The sequence below is a fragment of the Equus quagga genome, chromosome 1 (genome assembly GCF_021613505.1).
Source record: "Equus quagga isolate Etosha38 chromosome 1, UCLA_HA_Equagga_1.0, whole genome shotgun sequence".
NCBI lineage: Eukaryota > Metazoa > Chordata > Mammalia > Perissodactyla > Equidae > Equus > Equus quagga.
In genome coordinates this window covers 54,361,577-54,379,155 of record NC_060267.1, presented here as the reverse complement: position 1 = coordinate 54,379,155, position 17,579 = coordinate 54,361,577, and the positions used below count along the sequence as shown (strand labels likewise).

Below are 17,579 nucleotides of genomic sequence, written 5' to 3'. Positions count from 1 at the left end.
CACTTCGCACCCCTGCCAAAAAATCGCACCAGCTCCCTAGCACCCAGGGCACCAAGCCCTTCGACATTTGACCTTGGCCTGACTTCTGGCTTCATCTTCTCTCCTCCCCCTCCTCCACACCTAGCTTTCGTCACGAGGAACTCAGTGGCTGCTTTCTTGAAAACACTGCCGACGGCCACTAACTACGCAGTGGTGAGGGGGGCTCTGGGCACGCTGCCAGTGTCCACACCCCAGCTCTTCCGTTCGCCCTGTGGATCAGGACCAGGCACAGAGCCTCTCGGGCCTCAGACCCCTCACCCCTCACTGCTCCCCACCTTTCCCTCCCTGCTCTCTGTGCCCTTCCTCTTCCACCTCTGACCTTCCTGGGGGGCGTCGCTCCATCTCCTGCACTCTGGCTGGCGTGGCCCGCAGCGTGCTGCAGGGACCACACCTCACCACCCTCGGCAGCCCGGGCCCAGCACGCGGCCTGGCACACAGGAGCCACCACAGTGGGGGTGGCACTTGGTGCGTGGGACCAGCGTAGGGCGCCGGGAAAACACCGTCCCTGCTGTCCTGGCTGCCTCTGTCTGCCGAATTCCTTGGGCGACATCAGGATCTCTCTTCCCTGCTTTTTGGCAATTTTTAAGTTTAGAGGGGCAGTCTGAGTCCCAGAGGGAACGGACTTCTCTCCAGGGCAGTCCAGGCCCTGGCACAGGCGGGGGCAGCACTCGAGGGGTTCTCAACGCCAGACTAACGCTTCCCCACTCCCTCTCCTCTGTCAACTGGCATCATTGTGCATCTGTGACCAGGCAGACGCCAGCGGCGGGGCCCAGGCCTGACACTGTACCGTCCCTGGTCCCTGCTGCCATGCTGCTCACTGGTGCCTGGGCGGGCAGACTCTGCCTCAGAAATCACAAGGGTAACTCCCCACATGAAGGAGAGGTGGGGGCTTAGGGAGAGGCCTGGAGACAGGGTCTGAGCAAGGCTCAGTCCCCTGTGGCTGGCTGGGTCACTTTTAAAGAATGGCTTCTCATTCCCAACTCTGGAGAGTCTGCTGAACTCAGCCCACACGGAGCGTTGCTGAGCCCTTACACGCACGTGGGGTAGACAGCACTCTGCCCTACACTGAACTCCCCCACGGGCCTCTGCGCCTGCCACGGGGCCCAGGGGATCCTCGTCAAGGACTGCTATCCACCTTAGGAATGCCTAACCCCTCCCCAGCACCAGGCAAGCATTCCTCCAGGCTCACCCCATGCTCCAGTGGCCTTGGCACCACCGCCCGCCCGTTCTGAGTTGAATCTTCAAGGATAGGCTTGTCATGCTAAAGGCCACTTTCCACTTCAAGGCATTATTTTCTCGGCTCCTGGGCATTAAAGAGCCCTTGACAAAATAAGAGGACTACTTCCCCCTCCCTCAATCCCATCTACCCTCATAACAAGAGGGAACCCAGGTCACCTGTTCACTCTCAAACCCAGCGCAAAGCTGGAGGGAGCCTGCCTGTGCGTCCCTGCCCTGCTCAGTGAGTCATTCCATCCTCCTGCCGCTTCCTCAGCCTGTGCCAGTTTCTACAGGACATGCATCGCGGCGCGGTTCTGTGTTCCTTGCTTTCTCTGTCCCCCCTTCAGCCTCCCAGTTAAATCTCGTTCATCTCCGCACCCGAGCAGTCACACACGGTAGACGCCCAGGAACTCCACACGGAAGGAGGCAGGGAGGAAAGAATCGAGTCTAACCCCTTCTATGTTCTGGACGAAGAAACGGAGGCCCAGAGAGTGAGGTGACTTTTCCAAGCTCCCATACCTAGCCGGGGGCGGAGAGGGGACTAGAACTCAAAAACTCTAATGTCCAGTTTAGTGTCCATTGTACCAACTGGGCTGACGACCCACCCAAAGCTGCTTTGTGCGTGAAGCAAGCCGCCTGGTGTCAGGGCCACAGCCAGGCCCAGGGTCCAGCAGGGCAGCCCTGAGCTGTCACTGTGGGCTCCACCCTTGACTGGCCTCACCTGCCAGTGCTGACCACATGTGCATGCCCTCCAGCATGAGCCTGTCCCCCAGCCGACCTGACAGCACGGAGGGGCAGAGAGGCCCTGAACACCGGGGCTTCTGTGACTCCAGCACCTTCAGAAGGGGCCCAGCAGAAAGACCAACTGCCAGGCCCCCGCGGGTTCTTTCTCAGTGACACGCCCGGGAGGTGGGCAGGGTTCAGGGTCCCCGGGACGAGAAAGTCCCAAGCGAAAGGCTTTCCACCCTCGGCAGGGAATCTAGCGAAGGCTCTTTCCCACCAAGGCCTCCCCAGGGTCCGGGAGGGGTGCTGGGGTGCCCTCCAGCCACCTCGCTCCACTGGCCGGAGCTCAAGTCCTCCGTCTTCCCTGCCTCCTGTGTTGGCCCATGTCCCTCTGATGGGACCCCAGGGATTCCCCAGAGGCTGAGCTCCACTGGTCCCCAAGGAAGGACAAACGGCAGGACAGAGCTTCGGGACAGAGGCAGCTGCTCCAGTCAAGGTCCCCGGCTGGTCCCCTAGTTCTTCCACAGCCTGGCATGGCTCCTGGGAGGTTGGGAAAGTTTTGACTATTAACACAGCCAAGCAGCTAATTAAAATAATAAATTAGAGGGCAACACTGCAGGGGTGCTGGGAGCTGTAAGGAGTTGTGCAGGAAATGCAAGGGGAAGAAAAGCAGTTCCTGGGCGGCTACGGGGGGCAGCCTAGGTCACACTTTCTTCTAGGGTCATGAAGGGGACATGGACGTGTTGGCCTATTTGGTTCCTGTCCCAGAGCTACACCCAAGGGAGGTTCCCCTGCTGAGAGAGGTCATCACGATTAACACTGCCTTAACGGAAATGCAACGGAGGGTGGTGGTGAAGGATGGGTCAGGAAGGGTTGCGTGTCAGGGGTGCGGGTCCACAGGTGGGGTGGGCTCAGCTACAGGGCGTGGGTGTCTGTGTGACTGCTTAAGTCTTGCTTGTATTCTTCATACTCTGCATGTCTGAATGCCCATACCACCAAAACATCCTCATTCAAGTTCAACCTTGAACCTTGGGATCTTTTGGACTCCATGTAAGTGCCAGAGCAGTGGATCTAAGGCTGCAATTATGTCAGTGATCTATGGAGATGGGAAGAGCACCAGACTTTGAGCCAGAAAACCCAGTTCTACTGACATAGAACTCTGCTAATCATCTGGGCTTCAGTTTTATCATCTACAAAATGGGAATGAAGATAATGACAGACTGGTTGTAAGACTCAATTTGGAGCGTTTATAACCCTCAAATTGTGCTTCAGTGGAAGCTGGTAGAGACTTGGTTTAAAGAGTCATCACGCACCCCAGGCCTGACGCACCATCACAGGCACCTGAGTCCTGCCTGCGTCGGGGTGGAGCTGGGGACCACCTGCAACATCCCGCTGCCCTGGGGTTTGCAAACTTCAGAATGTAACACAGTAGGGCTGTGAAATAAATTTGGCAGCTGTAACCTGCACTAAAGCAACAATGCAAAACAGAAGAGAAAACAGGGTGCATGGCACAGTAATGGTGAACGTAGTCTTGTGAATGATGTTTCACGTAAGCATTTCTTATGCTGCCACCTGTTTCTTACATGGGTCACGATCCCCAAAGTCTGAAAGCCAGTGCTTGGGACAGAGAGAGCTTAGTCCAATCCAATCACAATAGCTATGCACAATAGCTGAGTGCCAGGTGTGCGCCAGGAGCTGAGCTCAGTGTTTTTCTAAAACGAACCTCTAATTCTTACAGGTATTGGCACTCCCACTTAACGTATGAAGAAGGGAGGCTCGGTCGGATGATGTGACTTGCCTGATGTCTTGTCTGCTTGGGCCGCCGTAATAAAACACCACAGCTGGGGGCTTACACACAGAAATGTACTTCTCGCCGTTCTGGAGGCGGGGAGCCCGCGATCAAGGTGCTGCTGATTCTGTTTCGGTGAGGGCCTTCTTCCTGGCTTTCAGACCCGCCTGCTCACTGTGTCCGCACACGGCCTCCTCATGCATGCTCATGGAGAGGGCTCTCCTTCTCTTCCGCTTCTCGTAAAGTCACCGATCCTGTTGGGTTAGGACCCCACTCTCACGACCTCATTTAACCATAATTACCTCCTACAGTTGCTGGGGGCTAGGACTTTACCATACGGATTTTAAGGGGATACAATTCAGTCCATAGCACCTAATGTCCCAGGCAAATAAACAGTGGGGTCTGTACTTGAGCCCAAACTTGAGTCTTCGCCACACGCTCTGCTGCCTCACTAATCCACATACACCGCAAGGACACTGTGGGAAGGTCAGCACTCACAGCTGGAGGCGACAAAGCATGGTGGCCAGGCCACAGGCTCAGGGGTCAGAGAGAGCTGGGCTCGAGCGCCGGACTTTGGGCAAACAGCTCCACACTCTGACGCGGAGCTCTACCAGAGCTGTTCACAGCCTCGGCGGTGCTGGCAGAGTCAAGAGGATGATGCGAGCGGAAGGCAAGCACAGAGGAAGCCACCCAGGAAGCTCCACGAACATGGGAACTTCCTCCACGGACGTATTCCAGGCGCCCAGAACAGTGCTTGATGCTTAGTAGGTGCTTAATAAATACGGTGGGATGGATGCTTCAATTGTCATTGTTATTGACCAGTATACCTGGTGTCAGCGCTAGCTCTGCTTAGAGCCACTAGGAGCCCTGGGGCAAGGTTCTGAGCAGGGAGTCTGTTCCCTGTCTGTAAAATGAGGACTGTAGGGGTGCCGACCATCGGGGCTGACCTGGGGATCGCAGGAGACAGCCCGCGGAAGGTCTTTCTCCAGCAGGCCTCACCGATGCTAGGCACAACCACCAAGGCAAGGGCTTCCTCATCCTCTCTGGGTGCACTGGGATAGATGGGGCAAGGTGACATTCTGGGAGGGAACACTGTTCTGGGTGAGGAAGGAGGTCTGACTGTCTACCCCGGGCACACTCGCGACGGCACTCGGCCTCTGCTGTCGAGGCTCACGTCTCGCGTCTGCATAGCGGTGGTGGGAGGCGGCACTAGGGGGCCACACAGCAGTCCAAGGACCCTCCCTGCTGCTCTGCTCTAGGATAGATGGGGAAGGCAGAAGAGGTGGGAATCGTGGCAGGGTTGGGGAGCACCCACCCGTGTAGACGCTGGCACTGGTCCGTGTCTAATAAGAGTGGCTCGGGGGGGGGGGGGGACCAGCAGCTGGACTCTGGGGTGCCCGTGTGGGAGGGAACCTTCTCTTGACGGGAGGGATCTTCATTGACAAGGCCCCCTCCCTGGGGAATGCTGGTAAATTCCCAGGGACTTTGTGCTCTGCAAAATGTGTGACGCTGTGCTCTGCCGTGGGAGGAGATGGGCCAGCAGTCTGCCCCGTGTCTACTTCTGAGGGCATCACAGCAGGTCCAGGGGCGGATGCCAGGAACCCCGGACTGGAGACGAGGCCTAAGTCTTCAAAAGCCGACCGTCCCCCATAAGGGGGCCGAGGCTCAGGGGAACGGGGCCCTGCAGCTGGTCCACACCCAGCCAGGCCCCAGGCAGGGGTATTTTTAACTCAGAGCAGGGCGATCTCTACGGGGGACGCTCACTCGCCGAGAGCTCTCTGCTAACACGCTTGCTGCCCATCTGCCTGCGTACCACCCACATGCGCTTCTCCTCACCACTCCCAAGGGAATCCAACACCAGCAAGGCAGAGTGCATGGCTGCTCTGGCTGGGAGGGACCTGAGGGCAGTCACCTCGTCGACTGCCGGCTCCCTCCCACGGGACCCTGGCACAGCAGGACTTGCAGGTCAGGGCCCTGCCACAGATATTTTGGGCGGAGCACCTCACAGCAGCCCTCGACCCGCCAGCTACTGACCTCCTTCTCCTCGTGCCCAGCGGGTGTTTTCTACACTGAGAGCGCGCTTCCTCGGCCCCTCGCCCTCTCTGTTCTCTTGAGAGTGCTGTCACCACCGCCACCAAGGAGCTCTGTGTGGCCAAACCCAGTGGCCACTTTCCAGGCCTTAAAATACTTGATGTGCCCTTTCCCTTTTCCACGGTCCACCCCTCCCTTATCTCCAGCTTCTATGACGCTGTTTCTTCTGGTCTTCCCCCCACCTCTCTGATGCTCCTCCTCCAGCTCCCCTAGGCTGACTCCTCGTCCCAGCTTGCCTGGGGCTCTCCTGGTGTTAGCACTCAAAGTCCCACATCTTGGAGGCTCCCTCACTTCAGGGCAAACGGGAGCTGCTGTTGACCCTAGACTCAGCCCTGATCACTGGGGTGCTCCACTTCTCACTCTTGGCTCTTTTCTCAGTCACCGTGCTCTCCCCGGGGGTTCTCATCTGTTTCCATGGCTGCAACCACCTCTGTGTGGGGACGATCCCTATCTGAGATCCAGACCCTGGCAACTCAAATTCACCATGCCTACATGCCTACGTCTGATCTCGCCACCTGACCCCAACCTCTTCGTCTTTCTGGTCTCCGGTTGCAACGCAGAGCTCCACCATCCACCTAGAGTTACATATCCTAGACACTTCTTCTCTCTCCACCCCATGCAATTAATGACCTAATCTTGTCAATTTTACCCCCTAAATCCCTTGACCCTCTCCAAATATTTCCATCTCCACTGTCACTCCCATAGTGCAGGTCACCACGATCTCCTGTCCTGATCAGGGCAAAGTCTAGAGGGAAGGTCCTGGAGTGGTGAGTATTAGGGGTTGAACTGTGTCCCCAAAAAGATTTGTTGAGGCCCTAGCCCTGGTACATATGAATGTGCCCTTATTTGGAAATAAGATCTGTGCAAATATAATCAAGTTATGATGAGGTCATTAGGGTGGGTCCTAATCCAGTATGAGTGGGGTCCTTATAAGAAGAAGAAAATGCCACATGAAGACAGAGACACAGGAAGAGCAGCATGCAAGGACAGAGGCAGAGACTGGAATGATGCAGCTGCAAGCCAAAGGATGCCAAGAACTGCCAGCCACTGCCAGGAGCTAGGAAGGGGCAAGGACAAATTCCTCCCAGAGTCTTAGAGGGAGCACAGCCCTGCTGACTTGTGGATTTTGGACTTCTGGCCTCCAGATCTTGAGAGAACAGATTTCTATTGTTTAAGGCCACCTGGTTGATGGAACTTTGTTATGGCACTCCTGAGGACCTAGGACAGTGAGAGATGGCGCTTTTTATTTTCTTACCTATACTTTTCAGTATTTTAGAGATTATCTGGAGTGGATACATAACACTTTTATGATCAGGAAAAAGAAATTTATTCTTAAAAAGAAATCCTCACTCAGCAAGAATCCTAAGCCACCTATTGCATTTCTCTCTGAGAATTGAAACCATCTGCACTCACGCCGCTCAGCGACCACATCGACACGGCTTTATCATTCCACTGTCTTCATTGACAACCTCACTATTCCAGGAAGCGCTGCCCAGGAAGATAGAAGTTGCAAATAAAAGAAGCTTATTGTTCGATTCAGGAACTTTGCGAAAAACATTTAAACAAACATCAAGCTGTTCAGCTATGCAACAAATGACTGACTGCTCTCCAACACTCTTGGAAACCCTAGCCTTGCTGTGTCCAGCACTCCCAAACTACCACATCATGACCCTTCCCAACCTGAATCACTTTCCCAGCCTCAACGAATTCCATGAACTTAATGAGAGACCCTGGAGGGGCAGACACACCCTATCTTTGTCTGCCCATCTGGGACGCTTCGGAGACGCTGCCAGGGGAGCGCACCCTCGCCCCTCACCGGGAGCGGGAACCGGGTTCCGCCTTGGCAGCACTTGACTCGGTGGTGTTTTCAGCCCTTCTCCATCTGATATATCCGAGATGCTGCATGTATCGAATGCTTCCTGTGAGCAGAGACCCAGCCAGGCCCCTGACACACACCATTTCAGGGCAGCTGCTAATAAATGACCTATTAGCAGATAAACTGAAGCACAGTAAAAACTTCAAGAGTTTATTTGAGCAAAAATCGTCTTGAATCGGCAGCATCACATCCGGCAGATAGAAAGGAGGTCTGGGAGCTGTACAAAGCTCCTTATAGGCGGAAGGAGTGGGAATTAGGAGGAAAGCGGGTTGGTTGTGGCAAGGTCACTTTCCTGCAGGGCTGGCAGGGGTCCCTCAGGCAGACAACCGACCTGGTGCTGCTCAGCCATTCCCGACTGACTGCTCTAAGATGGAATTTCTGGGAGAGTCAAAACTGTAATTTAGTTACGTCTCGGTTTGGTGACATGGGGCTTAGCATAAGCGACTCCATTTTGGGCTTGTTGTCTTGTATTTAATAAATCCCAACAGGTTAGAGATGATCCCTGGTTTGTAGCTTGGGAAACAGACTCCGCCCCTGTAAGTGGCCTGCAAGGCCACCCCATCAGTGACCAGCAGAGCCTGTGCTCCTGGCGCTCTTCTGCCTCTCCCATTCAGCGGGACTCCAACACAAAACACGCACAGTCCAGTGTCTATTTTTGGGAACTGATGGCAGTTTGTTCCCAATTACCCTGATAATTGTCCCAAGTGGACAGACTTCCCTCCTCCGGGGAAGACCCCACTGGGGCATTTTCCTGAGGGGAGTCACTACGGAGACCATTCCCATCACGCAGAGGCAGCCCCAGGCCCCAGGACTTCTGTTTCTCCGCCCTGGGCATGGAGAGTGTTAGCTGTGAAAGGCAACTGGGCTTCAGGGGAAAACAAGCAATTACTTCAGCAGGCGCATTTCCCACGAGGCACTGGTGCCACGAGGGAACAGGGAGGGAGGCGGGGCCCTGCGTCCCGCGGCTGGAACACATCGCTCCTGGTCGTGTGGATGCCTCCTCTATTCAGTGACGGACTCCACGCCAACCTGCAGGCCGGATTCTGTTCTTCCCCCTCACTAGCAAATGTACATATTTGCTTTAAAGTAGGCAGAATTTGCCCATAGGTGGTCTTTGATTTGGAAGAAATCAACCCCAGAGCAGTGACTCACAAGAAACAAAGGTGGCTTGACTCATTCCGCGCTCGGAAGGGGCTGGTGTTCAGAATTCACTTACCCAGAAGAAGAAGTTAAAGACGAAGAGCAGATACTTCAGATAGACGCTCAGCCAGTCATCCTGCTCCGCCTTGTACTGGGCCATGGCTGCAGGGCCTGCAGAGAAGACACACGTGCTGGGCTGGGGGACCCACGGAGGCCACCTCGCCTTCCCGGAGCCAGAGCTCCATAGCAGGGTTCCCTTCACAGTGCTCACTAGGCCGAGGCTGTGGGTGTGCAACCAGGAGCAAAGATCAGGGAAATGCAAAGGCTACTGGACACACAATGGAGGTGAACCGGGAAGAATTTTCTAGACCTTTGGATCCTGGTTTTGTCCTTTTAACAAATCTAACCTATGAATCTTCCTACAGACTTTGCACTGGGGTTGTTGTGTTCTTATTCTCTTCCCGTCTCATTAGGGTTGCAGGAAGCAAGTTTACGTGCCTTCCACACACACCATGCACGCACGCACGCCTGCACACTCGGCATGCCTGCTTCGTGCTGGAATCCTGCCCTCTGCAGCGTCTGAACAGGACCTCCACGTGCACAGTGAGGCGTGAGCCCCAATCAGAGAGCCTGCTGGAACCTCGACGACGATCCAGTCCACCCTACCCGCCCTGCACCTCGACCTTCCAAATGAGGAGGCAGGTGGGCAGGCCTGGTGGTTTGGCAGCAAGAAGTACCCGAGCCCTGGAGTCTGGCTCGCGGGTTCTAACTCCGATCTGTCACGAGATCCAGGAGACCTTGGGCGGGTTACCTAACCTCCCATCCTCAGTGTCCTCATCTGGAGTGGAGATGACGATGATGCCCACGTGGCAGGCTGTTCTGAAGACTAGATGGGCACATCTCCCTGAGGTGTTTAGCACAGTCCTTGGCACACAGAGAGTACTCAGTAAATGTTAGCCATGCTTATTTCATGTAGCAGGGACTAGTACCCAGGATGCCAGCCCTCAAACTCCTAGTCTTTGCCCCAGAACCAGGTTCCCTCCCCTCATCCTGATGCTCACTGATGGACCCTCCGGGAACCATGACATTGATGGGGCGAGAGAGGTGGAGAAGGCACCCTGGGCCCGGTGATCTCGTTCGCTTCTGGTGAGTCTGAACCCCAGGCTGCGGGTCCTCCTCTCCCGCCTGCCCGCCCCAGGCACCTGCACACACTCCCTCAGCAGCTGCTCCTGCAGACACCGGCCCTTCTGGGGCCTCTTCTATTCCAGAACCACAGCAATGAGGCACTGGGTTGCCCATTTCCATCTCTTTCTCCAGCACCCCCCAACCTGAGTCGAGCCCTCCTGCCACCGCACTGGTGCCCGGCTCAGATGACCCCCGAGCCAGTACGCTGGTCTCCCCCCAGCAGGGCCTGGCCAGGCCCAGATGACCCCCGAGCCACGTACTGCCTTGGTTTCAGGCTCACAGCTCCCAACAAGGAAGAGGGGAAGAGAGACAAGAAAAGGGGGCTGTCTTAATCAGGATTTCTATTTGCAGACCTCGAAGAAGGTAATTTAAGACTTTTAGTCTTCTTGTTAAAAAAAGACAAAACTCATTTTTCTCCAATTTAGTCTGAGAAGCAGGTTGGTGGAAAAAAACACAGAAGGAGAAAAAAGGAAGCCTGTAAAAAGCGTGACACTGGGTGACAGATGAGGCTGGCAAGGCAGCAGGAACGGAGCTGTGATGCGGTGTCACGCACCGGCCCTGGCGAGACCCTCTGGGCACCTAGCCCCTTAGGGCACGGACAGTCTGTCCGCCGGCTCCCCGGCTGCACTCTCTTCCCCTTGTCTGCGCCCCCTCCCCGCCACAGGGCCCACCAGACTCTCGTCCCTGAACCTTCTCCAGACCTGCCAACCAAGGGGTCAGGACCCTCTAAAGGAAAGCTGTATTTTTAAAAAAGGAGTTCAGGCAGAAGACAGGACTTAAGAAGAAACGCATTTCTAACGGTAAGATTTCAGCCATCGGTGGCAGAGAAGCCAGAACTGCGGCATCAGGGCCGGGACCTGCGGTCTCCCTGCCGCCAGCCTTCTGCAGAAGGAATGAGGGAACGAGCACGGCTGAGCCAAGACACACATTTCTAAAGACCTCTCTAACATCACATGGCTAACTGGTGGCAGCAGTTTCCTATCTCCCTGTGTTCAGCAGTCCTGCCCTCACTATACCCCCACCATATGTGGAGCCCTGTGCTGAGGGTGGCAGAGGTCCCAAAGAAGTGTCAGTACCAGCTTGGAGCCAGATGCCTGGATCTGAAACCTAGCCTTTTCATTCACTAGCCGTGTGATCTTGGGAAAGTTACTTGACCTCTCTGTGCAGCTAACATTTGTTGAGCACTTATGATGTGCCAGGCACAGGACTAAGTGCTTCACACGTTACCTTGTAACCAGGGGAGGACAGCAGGGGGTGGGATCCAGGAGAGGGGAGGAAATGGGGAATCAGAGGTGGGCATTTCCAAACGAGCAGGCTGGGGAGGCAGCTGCAGGAGGGCCTGGGGTCCTGGAGCGGTTCTGCGTGGTAACGGAGGGACACTCGCTCCGCGTGTTCTCCTGAGAAAGGGTCCACAGCCCAGGCGCTCACTCCACTGCCCAGTGACCCTGGACAGGCGAGTGCGGGTGAAACAGAGGTGTCGCCATCTCTAGCCCCTTAAAGCAATACCCTAGGTGGTTCCCCTGCAGACAGACAGCTGTCCTCACGTTCTCCCTTCTCTGGGACCTTGTCGTAACCCCCAGTCTTCCTCAGCCCTCCCTGTGGTTAGAGTAACACAGGAAGGGAGGGGCAGAGGGGGCGGAGTAGGGGGCTGCAGTAGCCCCTGGAGAGGAGAAAGCAAACACAGGCCACGTGACTGGGTGAGCGCCCAGGAGCAGCGTGGTCTACACTGGGCTGTGGGCTGGGGCAGAGCTGAGCCCTGTAGTAGTGATGGGCGACACGGGCCGGGAATGCTTGGGAGTTACTGCACCAATTGCACATAAATAGGAGGCACTGTCAGCCCCTGGGTGGGCTACATCCTTCACTCACTTAAGAAACATGCACTGAGTCCCCACTGTGTGCAGGAGCTGTCCTTGACCCACTGCAAGTGGTCCTTCAGGAGTTCACAGCAACTGCGGGGGTGGGGCCCAGGCACACACCTAACTCCAAACCCTGATGGCAGCACAGAGAAAGTGGCACTAATTCTGCCAGACCGGGACGGTGGGCGGAGAGGGGCATTTAATCTGGTCCTTGAGGCCAGGCAGGGTGTCTGCAGGCAGAAAAGGAGGTCAGGCTGCTCAGGCAGAGGGGACAGTGTGAGCAAAGGCCCGGCACGGTGGGCGGGCTGCAGAAAAGGCTAGAAAATCAGGTTGGCGGCCCAGCCACACGTGACTTCTCCCCTTCCCCACACTCTACTCCCGGGATCTCACCAACCTCTTATTCTGTCTGCTCCCGTCACAAGAGCTCAGGGTGGGGGTGCCCTGACCCTCCATTCCCTAAGGGGAGAGCACCCCACACCGAGGGGGCAGGGAGGGCTCCTGAGGAGCTCCGTGATTCTAAAATAAAAACAAAACCAGCATGCGTTTGCCACGGAAAACCGGACTCCTCCCAGCCCCCTCCTTCAGTTAAATAAACACCCATTTCCGCCTCTGGGTTCTTGGCCAACAGGGGCCATGCCTGCGTGAGGGTCAGCACAGTCCATCACCAGCTGCAGGCTTCCAAGGAAACCTGGCTGCAGTCCCGCGGGGTGCATCATTCCCCGTGCAGCCAGCCTCGTCCTGCTCTGTCCTCGTCGCCCACTTGGCTAATTTCTACTGGTTGGACCCATTCCTGGTGGGTGGACAGTCCCTCTGAAGCCGTCAGAAAAGTGGGGCTTCCAGGGCCCTCTGAAGGGGACAGCTGGAAGGAGCCCAAGTGGCCCTCGCTCAGTCCCTCTGAGACTGAGGAAGCTGAACCCTCGGGCTTGGGGGGGGGGGGGGGATCACACTGTGGCCAAGGTCACACTGCAGATTAGGGGCAGGGCAGGGACCTGGTCTCCCATCTCTATGGCCACCAACAAGATTCTGACTGGCTGACATAACAATGATAATAACGACAATAGTAAAAAACATTTACTATATACTCCCTACATGCTAGGTTCCGAGCTAAGGACTGTATGTGTAATCCATTTACTACTTAAAGTCTTTCCAAGATGGGATTAGGACCCCTTTTAGTGGCGAGGAAACGGAGGCACGGAACCAGACAGTGGAGAGAGGCGTGCAGAGCACCTGCAGATGTCTTCCTTTTCTCTGGGCAGGTCTGGCTTTGGCTCTTGGAACTTCTTTCAGCTTGGTGGCCTAGGATGAGGGCATCTTCCCTGGGCAGAGGCCCCCATCAGGGCTGCGGGAGGCGGCAGGGCCAGTGTTCCGTGATCCTGCCAGGATGCTGCCTCGGGGGTACCACGGTGCCTTCACCACCAAGACACCAAGCTGCCTGGGGACCCTCTGGGGAGACCACACTCTTCTCCCTGGTCCTCCACGTCCTTGCCTTCCAGGCCAGGGACCTGGCAGCTGCTAGAGATACAGTGAGGTGGGTGGGGTGGGGGTGTGTGGCCTGTGGCGACCGTCGGCTTTTTCCCATGTATCACCGTATTGCGTGTGTGCGGGTGAATGAATGCAGGCAACTCTTCTGGACCAAACTGAGGTTCGCTTGCTAACTATAGCATCAAGTGTAGGGGCTGCAGGCGGAACAAGAATTAAAATGCTAGCACTACGCCCTGAGACATGTTTTCCTAAGTACATGACTATTTTTCACGTCATCGCAAGGCCAACGTGCATTACGTGGATTACTCAGGCTCTGCTCACTGAGGCAAGTGGCTGGGCTCCCCCCAAGGCCCTACATTTATACAGACACAGAGTTTCTGCAGGTCCTGCCTGCAGACGGGGGTCGCCCTCTGCCATGTTCTTCCTGAGTCTGACCCATGAAATGAAGACTTCCTCAGTGCCCCTGACAAGAATCATGAGCAAACAGCAGCAGTCCTAGGCAGCAGGTCAGACGACCTGGGTGTGAACACCATCTGTCACCTACAGCAGTGGGACCCCAGGCAGCCGCGTGACCTCTCAGGCCTCAGTGTCCTCCTCTGTAAAAGGAGCTGACGCTGGTCCAGCTTTGTCTCCCTAGCAGGTGGTCGTGAGGATCAAACGGGATGGAGAATTTGCAAGAACTGTGCGTGCTGTAACTTTACAGCCTCAGGCCATTCAAGGATAAAGGAGTTATTACCACCGACTCCCCAAGCGCTTCTCGAATGAAGGACAATGTCTGGGTAACCCTAAGAACACATCAGCCAGAGGCCGCGTACCTGACAGCTGGGGTCCAGTCTCACAGCCTCTGCACCGAAGCCTGCCCGCCTGCTGGGGGACCCCACCTAGAAGGCGCAGCTGGAGACCCTGCCCCAGGTAACCGCGTGGAACCCACCTGCAGAAAATCAAGATCTGACACAGGAGACTGGTGCAGACAGGAAAGTCACTTTAAAGAAGGGGGAAAGGCCAGGGTTAGGTGAACCTTGAGCACCTCATCTGGGTTCTCAGCACGGCAGGGACGGCGCTGCAGAAGGAGCCCCCTCGGTGGGCAGAGCAGGTCCTCAAGACAGGGCTGCAGCCTGGGGTCCTCAGGCGAGCTAACGAGGTCACTGATCTCAGAGGTGACCACGCCACCCTCCCCTTACCCCCTTCTCCCCAGGCCCCTCACTCCTGTGACTTATGGAGGACTGGGTTCTGGTCCCACTGCTGTTTCTGACTTGCTCGGTGACTTTGGGCCTCAGTTTCTCTCACCTACGACTGGAATGACTCTATCGTCCTTACTGGGATGGGTAAAGATGCGGCTCCACTCCAGGACTTACTGCTGGCATGTCATTTTGGACCATTTCTGCATCACCTATGGCTTGGGTAAGTCCATAAGAATTTTGTGAGTATCACCTCTTCTAACCCTCACAATAACCCCATGAGTGGGCATGAGCATCACCCCCATGCTACAGATGAGAGGGAGACGGAGGGTAGAGAGCCTGTCCCGGTCACGCGGTCAATAAGCAGGGGGTGGGACTTGGAGTCAGGCAGCCTGGCTTCAAAGTCGACCCCTTGTCGGGGGACCAGACATTTCAGTTTGCCGACGATCCAGTGCACATCCATTGTCTTGGCATGATCATTAGCAGTGCCCCCTTTTCACTTCAAACATCACCTGGTTTGGATGTTCAGTCCTGGCTTTTCACACTACCTCACATTGCCTATCAGCAGTACTCACTGTTCCTCAGGCCTCGGAATCTTTCTGCCCATCCTGTCCACACGCCACAGGTTTCGCCAACACACTATCTGCTCGGACATCCAGGGTCACCACCCCCCATTACTAAGGCTAAGGCATTTCCCTTAACTACATTATTTGCTAAAATCTGAGCTCAAGTCTGTATCCTGAACACCCACCACAGCATCTTATGCACGGGTGACCCTGCATGTCGCACGAATGAATGAACGGATCAACAAATGCACTGAAGAGCCACGTGGAAGCTCCTGCATTCGTTAAGAGTCATGTAGATATTTCTTACACGGTTTCCCGGGACACCTAAGTCAAAGACGATGGACAGGAGAGAAGCAAAACGTAAACCATCCCTCCTAGGGCCTGAACCCATGTGAGTGTGGAGGACATTTCCGTGTGGGTGGTTTTAGCACGGGTGTCAGCAATTCTCCACCAGGCCTCCTGGGAGGTCCCGCACACCCCAGCCCAGGGTTTCTCTCGTCTTTGCCTCCCCTCTCTGTCTTCTCTGCATTGTCTTCTCTTTTCCCTCGTCTTTTAATCCTGGCCTCAGGTGAGAAGCACAGACCTATGTCCATGGTACATCAAAGTAGAAAATCCTTTAGGAAACAATCCAAATGAGGCACAGATGGGAGCAGGACAGTCTCACTGGCGGGAAACACCTGGGGACACAGTCAGGCACTTCCTGGAGGCGTCAGCCCTGAGAAGAGCCCAGAGCGGGTGCAGCAGCCCTGGCAGGTATTGAAACGGACCCGCAGTGCCCTTCTCCCAACCCACCTCTTTCCCCTTGCCTTTGCTCCAGCCCTCAGAGACGGCTCTTCAGCGGAGGCTGGGAAGCCCCGAGCCCCTTAAGGCCCAGCCCAGTGGGATCTCAGCGCCCACAACCACAAGTGGCTTCCTCCCCCTCCTCCTGCAGAAGGCTCAGCACCACGGGCCACAGAGCTCTCAGAGGCAAGCGTGTGCCTGCACCGGATCTCGAAGTAGCTCGTGAAACAAACAAACGCCGGATCCAGGGAGGCAGCCATTCCGCCTCTGTTCCAGAAATGCGTGATTTCCTAGTCACGGAGACAGGTGTTTTAGGGCCCTGGGAAACCTCCTCTGGCCCCCAGCGCCTCTCCCAGACTCTCTGTGGTAGTCACAAACCCCAGGCCCTGCAGCTTCCGGCAGCAGAGGTGGTGGGGCCTCACCTGGGCCAGGTCTCTCACTTCATTGTCTCAGCGACTGAGTGAGGCAGGTATATCACCTGTGTTTTACAGAGGAGGAGGCTGACGTGCCTGCGGCAGAGCCGGAATCAGGCCCTGGCATCGCTGATGTCAAAGTCAAGGCCTCTCACGTCTGGGCTTTTAGCAGGCTTTCGGGAGAGAAGAAAAGTCGCCTCCATACAGAGCTGATTTCTCTGTCCAGGCTTGGTCCTTGGAGCACTGAGTCACCTCCTGAGAAGCCTCTCATAGCAAGGATGGAGGTTCCAGAGGTGGCCCATCCAGGTAAGGCAGGAGTAGTGGCAGCAGGAAGCCCAGAGCCCAGGCTGTCAGGGTGCAGCAGAAGGGCGGGACGTGGGGATGAGACACAGACAGGGCGGCCACATCACCCAACTCCTGGGGGAGCTGAACACATCAGAGACCATGTGAGCGCCTGCCCCTCGGATGGTGCAGGGCCAGTCCACGCGGCGTGCACAGCTGCTCACTGAACAAGCTGCTTATCTTCCTTCTCTCTCTCCTTTGCAGTAAACCAGAACCCTTCCTACTCATCCTGCCCTGCCGAGCCTGGGTGCCCTCCTTCTGATGGGGCCAGCTGGGTGAAATCCCGACTTTTATTGGAAGTTGCCAAGGAGGACCTACCGTGGGTGAGCAGGTAAGGCAGGTGTCTAAGGGTTGGGTTGCTCAAGCCCAGTGAGGGTGGGCAACCTTTGGGGCTGGTGCACCTGACAGCCTCCACTTGGATCCTGGTAAACATGTGAGCCTTAACTGCGATCTATAGGTGATCGCCTCCCCTTTATTCCAAGGATGAGAGGTGCACTAAAACCTGCTGAAGTTTGATTGATAAGGCAGCCAAGACTGCTAGTGGACTACTAAACGTCGTTCCCGCCTCCTTCCGTTACGATGGAGTTGTAGCTGGGCTCCGGCCACCTAACTGGTGCCTGCATCTCCCTGCCCTCTAAGGGGCTGCGTCTGGCCGTGTAACAGTTCTTAACAGTGGAATGTGGGTGCAAGTGCCACTTCCAGGCTTGGACCGTAACACATTGCTCCTGCACATCTCCACAATCTTTCCCTTCCTCGGGCTGGACTGACATCTAGCTTCAACCATGCAGGCCAGGACAGCACCTCAGAGCAGTGGTTCTCTAGCTTCGGGGTGCATGAGAATCACCTGGGGGGCTTTTGCAACACAGGTAGCTGGGCCCCACCCCCAGAGGTTCTGATTCAG

At 56.0% G+C, this 17,579-nt stretch overlaps 1 protein-coding gene across 1 annotated transcript in view; it reads right to left on the bottom strand.

The window, feature by feature from the left end:
• TSPAN11 (tetraspanin 11) overlaps window positions 1-17,579 on the bottom strand; it is a 68,500-nt gene that overhangs the window by 34,473 nt on the left and 16,448 nt on the right. Inside the window, exon 2 of the mRNA XM_046647543.1 lies at window positions 8,953-9,047. Within this exon, the coding sequence (XP_046503499.1) occupies window positions 8,953-9,036 (84 nt within the window). The 5' untranslated portion in view covers window positions 9,037-9,047. The remainder of the gene's footprint in view (window positions 1-8,952; window positions 9,048-17,579) is intronic.